The sequence below is a fragment of the Myotis davidii genome, unplaced genomic scaffold (assembly GCF_000327345.1).
Source record: "Myotis davidii unplaced genomic scaffold, ASM32734v1 scaffold259, whole genome shotgun sequence".
Taxonomy (NCBI): Eukaryota; Metazoa; Chordata; class Mammalia; order Chiroptera; family Vespertilionidae; genus Myotis; species Myotis davidii.
In genome coordinates this window covers 7203176-7210975 of record NW_006292687.1, presented here as the reverse complement: position 1 = coordinate 7210975, position 7800 = coordinate 7203176, and the positions used below count along the sequence as shown (strand labels likewise).

At 38.5% G+C, this 7800-nt stretch overlaps 1 protein-coding gene across 3 annotated transcripts in view; it reads left to right on the top strand.

The window, feature by feature from the left end:
- GALNT1 (polypeptide N-acetylgalactosaminyltransferase 1) overlaps nt 1–6846 on the top strand; it is a 51621-nt gene extending 44775 nt beyond the window's left edge. For 2 of the 3 annotated variants that reach the window (XM_006766118.2, XM_015565554.1), the window contains exons 10-12: nt 34–132; nt 592–726; nt 4753–6846. In XM_006766118.2, the coding sequence (XP_006766181.1) occupies nt 34–132; nt 592–726; nt 4753–4899 (381 nt within the window). In that variant the 3' untranslated portion in view covers nt 4900–6846. Of the gene's footprint in view, nt 1–3; nt 133–591; nt 727–4752 lie in introns of all 3 variants that reach the window. The other variant, XM_006766117.2, reaches the window with a different exon arrangement.
- Nucleotides 6847–7800: the final 954 nt, after the last annotated feature.

Genomic DNA, 7800 nt, shown 5'->3' with positions numbered 1-7800 from the left:
CAGATTCCACGTCACTATTTCTCTTTGGGAGAGATACGCAATGTAGAAACAAATCAGTGTCTCGATAACATGGCTAGAAAAGAGAATGAAAAAGTTGGAATCTTTAACTGTCACGGTATGGGAGGTAATCAGGTGAGTATTTTAGTAAAGCTTTAAAAGGGATAATTTTCAGATTTTTCTGTTCATTTAATCTCATGATGTCATTCAGGAAATACTTTCCTACCTTTAAGGAGAAAATAATAAAGACCGTTAGGAGAAGGGAGCCGTCAATCTAATGATTATTTTTAAGTGAAACATTTGTAAAAGGCCCCTTGTGAGAACTGTATTTACGTTGCTGTGCATGAGGTTTATTTTGCCCTTTTTCGCAAACAGATGACAGTCCTTGACAATACACTCAGTGTGTACAGAGGAATTTTTTCTTTCCTCTGTGTAAAGTTAGTGGTAGCTTTTCTGAGTCACTTACTCTCTATTACATTAATAAAGTTCAAAATTGTTTTTCTTGAATTATTTGTTTTCTCCCCTCCAGATATTGGGCGTATAGAACACTGGCTGTACTGTGACAGCTTACATGGGGGCATGCTTGTTTTTCAGGTTTTCTCTTACACTGCCAACAAAGAAATTAGGACGGATGACCTTTGCTTGGATGTCTCCAAACTCAACGGCCCAGTCACAATGCTCAAATGCCACCACCTAAAAGGCAACCAACTTTGGGAGTATGATCCCGTGGTAAGTTATATGTACATGAATAAGATAAAATATATAAAATGATATGTGCTGTTGGGTATATATATAGACTTTATTGCTAAAAAATAAACTCTTGGGGAATCTGAATATAGGTCAAATTGTTCTTATACTCTAAAGCAGGGGTCCTCAAACTTTTTAAACAGGGGGCCAGTTCACTGTCCCTCAGACCGTTGGAGGGCCGGACTATAGTTTAAAAAAAAACTATGAAAAATTCCTATGCACACTGCACATATCTTATTTTGAAGTAAAAAAAACAAAACGGGAACAAATACAATATTTGTATTTGCATGTGGCCCGCGGGCCGTAGTTTGAGGACCCCTGCTCTAAAGATTGACAGGTGGGAAAAACAATATGCATAAAATAAGCATGTTTTAATCTCCCTGAAATTAAACTGGCCTTGCCTCCAGGCCCTGGGTCCTTGTCACTAAGTAGCTCCCATCCCTCTGTATGTCCTCAGGCTCGCAGGCTTGCAAGGGGGAATGGAGAGGTAAGTAGGCTCTGTAAGTCCTGCATTAAACACTTAGGTAAAGGTAGCCCCAGTTAATGAAACTCTGGCTCATGAGGATAGTTCAGTGACAACCCCCCCTCACCTCCTGTCTGACCAACCTCCCAACTTGTGGTTTTGCTCTACGGTTCTGGAATCAGCATCAAGATGTCTTTTCTCTGGTTCTTTTTCTGTTTACAAGCCCTAGTGTTCTCCTCTCTGTAAGGAAAGGCTTGTTCCTGAAGCAAAAGACTTTACTTTCTATGCGCATTGATAGATGGCGAGTGAATGGCCAGCTCGCACCTCTGCTTCCCAGCCCTGGCTCCTGCCTCCACCTGGCTTCTCAGGGGCTCTGGTTACAGAGCTCCTCGTGGCTGTTGCTGAGCTAATGATGATAGTTTAGAAGCATCTTATCCACTGGCTTTAGATACACTACTGTTTAGTGTCTTCTCTTAGCTTTCTCTCTATTTCCTTTTGTGTGCTTGGCTCACTCTGCTTTCTCATTCTTTCCCTTATGGAGATGTCCAAAGTTATGACTTTGCCCATCTTTTCTCCCTATATGTTGCCATATACAAACCCTGGTCCACTTTCATCACCAACCTGCTATTTTCTGAACTTGCCCTGTACTTTCCCACTTTACATTTAAGATCATACACTTCTATCACCTAACAAATCCTACCCATTCTTGAGGGCCCATCTTTGACATCACTTGCATGAATCCCTACCAGAATTAGCTCTGTCATAATTTAGTTATAATTGTCTCTGACCCCTCTAATGCTCTGCTTCATTGTAGTGTTTATTTATTTTTTAAATATATATTTTATTGATTTTTTTACAGAGAGGAAGGGAGAGGGAGAGTCAGAAACATCGATGAGAGAGAAACATCGATCAGCTGCCTCCTGCACACTCCCCACTGGGTATGTGCCCGCACCGAGGTACATACCCTTGACCAGAATCGAACCTGGGACCCTTCAGTCCGAAGGCCGATGCTCTATCCACTGAGCCAAACCGGTTAGGGCTGTAGTGTTTATTTTTTATCTACCAGTCTTTTCTGGACTATATATTGTTAGATCCTAGAGGGCAAACACCATGTTTTATAATTCCTGGGTCTCCCTTCACATGTAAACTATAGTAAAAATAACATTAAATATAGCAATAGCCAAGTTAAAATTACCATTGGAAACAACCTGAATATTCAGTTCCAGGGTTTTTCGTGGTACATGCTACTGCCATTTTGGGTAGTACTGCGTACTGCAATGTGCAGTCTCTGACCCCAGACCGTAAATGCCAGTGGCATCCCAGAGTCATTGTGACAACCCAAGTGTTTTAAAAATTAAAAGCCTCCCAATTAATGTTCATTAAAAAAGGACAGCCTGTCAGTTAGGTAACATAAACTGTAAGCCTGGAGGTAAGTGGCTTCCCGTGTGGAGTCAGCTGCACCCAGCGTGGAGCAGGAACCGGTGTCTGTGTTAGGAGTTCATTTTAATAAACCTAAATAAGTGAAATAATTTTAGAAATTGAGATGAGAGGACCAATTCCCCAACTAAATTTTTTGTTGTGTCCAATTTCAATATTTTTATTAACACTAACAGTTGACACTCAGAGAAGCTTTTCAGGGCCTTCTGGAATATCTGAGGGGTTTGTCTTACACGTGACCCAAGGCCTGGGCAGCAGGCGGTGTGCATGGGGACCTCCAGCTCTCTGTTCTGCCAGATCGCATTTCTGGCTGCTGGGGGTGTTGCTAGGCTATTGAGTTTTTCCAGCGTGAGTGCCATTTATCAGGAGCTTTCTCTGAGCTAGCACTTTCTGTACATTATCTTAATCTTTCCTCTTAACCGTTTCAAGTATTTTTGTCCCCATTTTATAGATGATGAACCTGGGGCTCAGAGAGGTTTTTGTTCAGGGGCAGTCAAGCACCACATACAACAGACCACATATTACAATGGAGCTGAAAAATTCCAATTGCGTGACCCAGCGTTACAGCACATCTCTCACCTTTTGTGGTGATGTTGGTATAAACCTACTGCGCTGCCAAGTGGTTTGATACTACAACACAGATAATTATGTACAGTACATAATACTTGATAATGACTGTGTTACTGGTTTATGTATTTAAAAATAACGAAATATAGTAGAGTCTACTCTTTCTACTTACAAAAAAGGTTTGCTGTAAAACAGCATGCCATGTTTAAACTGGCAGCAGCCTCATACATCCTGTGTTTACGACATTTTCTTGATTGCATCAATTTCTCTTGTGCTTGACTTAATCTTGTATTGTTTTCTGTAGTGATGTGCTGTATGGGCTTGTAGCCTAGGAGCAATAGGCTGTAACATCTAGGTTTGTGTAAGTCACTCTTATGATGTTCACACAATGATGAAATTGCCTGATGACACATTGCTCAGAACATATCTCCATCATAAAACAGTCTGTGGCAGTAGTTGGTATATGATAAATCTGGAATTTATTCTAGAAATGTCTGACTGCAAAGCCCTTTCTCTCAACAAGTAAACTATAGAACATCTGCATAAAAAACCACCACAACCATGCTGACTCTGGTCCAGGTTCTATAAGAATTAATGTATGTAATACTGAACCTACAGTCAGCATTGGTAGTAAACTATGACATCTGCACATGTGTACTGCCTTTGGCCAATTTCTACTTTGACCACAATACGGAATAAATGACTGTAAGCTAAAATAGTTGTATTATATTCAATCACTAGGTTTTAAGTTCACACAATAGGAATTTTTGAGCTCCACTGTAATGTTAATTACATTAAAATAGTGCCATAAGTAAAAAGTGAGATAAATGTATATCAGTAAACATTTTCACATTTCCTTTACATGTATAAACCCTTCTAGGGTAATGCTCGATACAGATTCCTACACAGTTGCTTTGGCGTCCTTACCCTGACCAGGGCTGCTGAGAACCAGATGCAGTACTGTGAGTCAGTGTGCCTGCTAGCTCTCCTCTGGCCTGTCCTTTTAAAAGTATCCCCAAAACCAGCATGACAGAAGGTACATAGCTGTATCTATTGGCCACTATTAAGAACTGTTTATAAGTCTTAGGATTCCTTATGATTTTGAATCTTACAAAGGACCTGCATGGAAGCACAGGATGCATTTGAACAGCCTTATCATAGGGAAATGAAGCAATTTTGAAATAGCTTTTTGAAAATAGGTTAAGGATCCTAAATTAAGAACAGCTAATCCAATCATATTCTTAGGAAACTGAAGCACAAAAAAGTAAAATTTCTCACAGAGCATATGGGAGAATAGGACTTAGAATGTAGGTCATCTTACTGCAAGTCCAGTAGAATCCACTGTACCCCAGTGCCTTTCTCCCTCCCACAGTTCCTAATGCTATCTTTACATAGATGCCTTTCTCCATTATTATTTACATAACGTGTATTACAAAAAATCCCTTTTCTACTGAAGAATTCAATAATCACCAGAAATGATGGCTGAGATGTTTTTGTTGTTTTCCACTTTCACGTTAAGACTCTTTTTCTGTGCTTTTCAGAAATTGACCCTGCAGCATGTGAACAGTAACCAGTGCCTGGATAAAGCCACGGAGGAGGACAGCCAGGTGCCCAGCATCAGAGACTGCAGCGGAGGCCGGTCCCAGCAGTGGCTTCTCCGCAACGTCACCCTTCCAGAAATATTCTGAGACCAAATTTACACAAGAAAAAAATAAGGGTTGACTGGGCTACCTCAGCATACATTTCTGCCACATTCTTACGTAGCAAAAAAGGGACAGTGCTCCCTCCTGCGGGACGTGAGGGTTCTCGGCCAGGAAGACGAGACCCGCTCCTCACGCGCCGTGAACCAGCCTCCTGCCACGTAGCAAGACTGTGCACACTGATGTTTACAAGGTCGGAGAGGCTTTCGTCAAGAGTCATTGTAAAGACTATTCAGACAGTGAAACCATCAGCAACATGTGCTTCCGGAAAGCTGCGCCTCGGAGGGTCTGCTTGCACAGCAGTGGTTTCCGCTGGACATGCTGTCACAGTGAAGAATTTCCAAGATAGAACTGGTAGCCAGTATATTAATATTGATACAAAAATACATGAAAAGAACTGGAACCAGGTTCAAAATCATGAAAATAACATTTTTACAAAAAAACACAAAACTATATTAAACAGGGTTTAAAGGAAATTAAAACAGAACTATGAGAAGTACAATTTGTTATAGTATAGTATCAAATTTCTATATAGATTTTATACCTCGGTGGGGAAAAACTGATTCCAGTGACATTCGTTTCGTTTTCATCTGTGATAGTCATGGATGCTTTTTCATTTCTCCTTGGGGTGCTGAAATTGAGCTGGGGGAAAAGACTCTTTGAACGTAGTTTTAATTGCTTTCTACAATTTTTAAAATTTGGTTTGTGGGCTGTTGGAATTGTAATTTTTAATTGCCTTCCAAAAATGGAGATTTAAAATAATGTCTGGTCTCACTGAACAGTTAGATATCTCAGTTGCTCTTGGGTCAGCAGGCTTACAGACTTTCTCACACACACAGATTTCTTAATAGATTTTCAACTTAACTTGAGTCAACCGATTATGCTTAATACCCAAGATTCATCTACTGTACTACAGGTTTGTTTTCACAGCAATAAATCTTCAGTTTTTGGTTTATGATTCCACTGAACAAAAGGCCTGTGGAAGTGATTTATTATTTGGGTATTTGGAGATGATGCATTTGATGGTTTTTTGGAAAACAGTTTTCACTCCATACTCAGATGTGCTTCATTGTCAAGTGCATATTTAGATTAGGTTCTTGAATTGTAATAAACTGCTGCTTTTTTAAAAAAACAATAAAATTTGACGGAAAATGTTTAATTGGCATTTTTTAAATGAGTTAGCCAAAGAAGTGCAGTTATTATTCCATATTATTAATCCTGCACTTCTTCCCTAAATTTAATTTAGATTAAATTGGTTTCCTTTTTGTTTTCTAATACTGCAAAATAACCTGAGTATCAATTAAAAGTTGAATATCAATTAAGTTTTAATCTCATAGAAAATCTCATTGTGACATTTTTCCTGATAAGTAAAGCAATCCATTGGCAAAAGTGCATATGTTTTCCTTTATTTATAAGATTTTATTTAAGTGATACTCTTTTCTTTGATTATCAAAGACTTTCACTGCAGGCACTACTATTTCTTGTGCCTAAGAATGTTTCTAAAAGTTGCATCACTAGATACTCCCAAGTCCAGTTACAGAAAGTTCTCATTTCAAGTTCATCAGTATCAAGCGCACGTGGATGCTTTAAGGTGAGTCTGTAGTACAGACTGCAAACATTTTGTCCCCAGGAAATTTGCAATTAAGCAGTACTGATGGAATTATTTGTCCTGCTTCATGTGGGCGTAATGCTTGAGTAAACCAGATGTCTAATCAAAAATTACTTTCATGCTCAGAATTTCAGCTTTTGTACTCAAGCATTGCTTGGTTTTCTTCCTTACTGTAAGAAAGCTTAATAGCAGTGTGATTTAAGGTTTTGTTTTGTTTCTTGTTTTTTAAGAGGGGGGTATGAGTGATTAATTCATGGGTACTTTTAGAACCTGTTAGATGACCCCATTGCCTTTATTTTTCTAATTAAAGAATTCCTAAATACTTTGAAAATATAAAATATTCCTGAATAGTTGTGCCTTACATTGATGTTATTTGAAGTTAAAATGAGTCCCTGATCATTATATCCATTTGTAGGTTAGGCAATATGCTAATTACTCCGTTATAAATCAAACTGAGAAGAAAAGAATAAATGAAAAAGAAGGCAAAGGATGAAAAGATGGGACTATTATTTGACCAGAGAAGAATTCATAAATGTGACCAGGATCATTTAAATATCACAAATCTATCCACCCTACTCCAATTCCAATCCATTTTAATGTCTTTCTGTTCTTATTTGCATTCTTGAAAAAAAAAAAAAAGTACTTTGTTCACCGTTCTGAAAAACAGGGCAGCACGTAGGCCATGTCTTCCTTTCCCTATTTGACATTCACTGAAAAACAGGTTCCTCTGTCAAGATGTGGTGCTCTTCTCATCTCCCAAGAAGAATACCAAGAGCAAGTTAATTCCAGAACTACATGTTATTCAAAGGAGAAAGAAAATCAGAAGGTAATATTCCTGAGGGATAACCATGAAAGGAGGAATACAAACAGTATCACTTTTTACACTGTTTGGGAAATTAGATGTATTTCTAATTATATGACACAGCTCCCATTTGATTTCTTGAAGATTACTGAGTGTTTGCTTGATAAACCTACCAGGACTACACATTTTGCAGGCTATGAGGCAAAACTCTAGATGTACTGTCTGTACACTAGCAAAGAATTCACAAGGGAAATTAGAAAACAATAGCATCATATAAGTTGCATAACTCAAAAGGAAGTAAGATGTATGCAACTTATATCATGAAAACTATAAAACGTTGCTGAGAAACTATAGAACACTAATAAATATATTATGCTCATGGATTGAAAGACTGCATAATGTTAAGATCTCAGTTTTGCACAAATTAAGCTATAGATTCAGTGAAATCAAAGTCTTAACGAGACTGTCTTGTATCAAT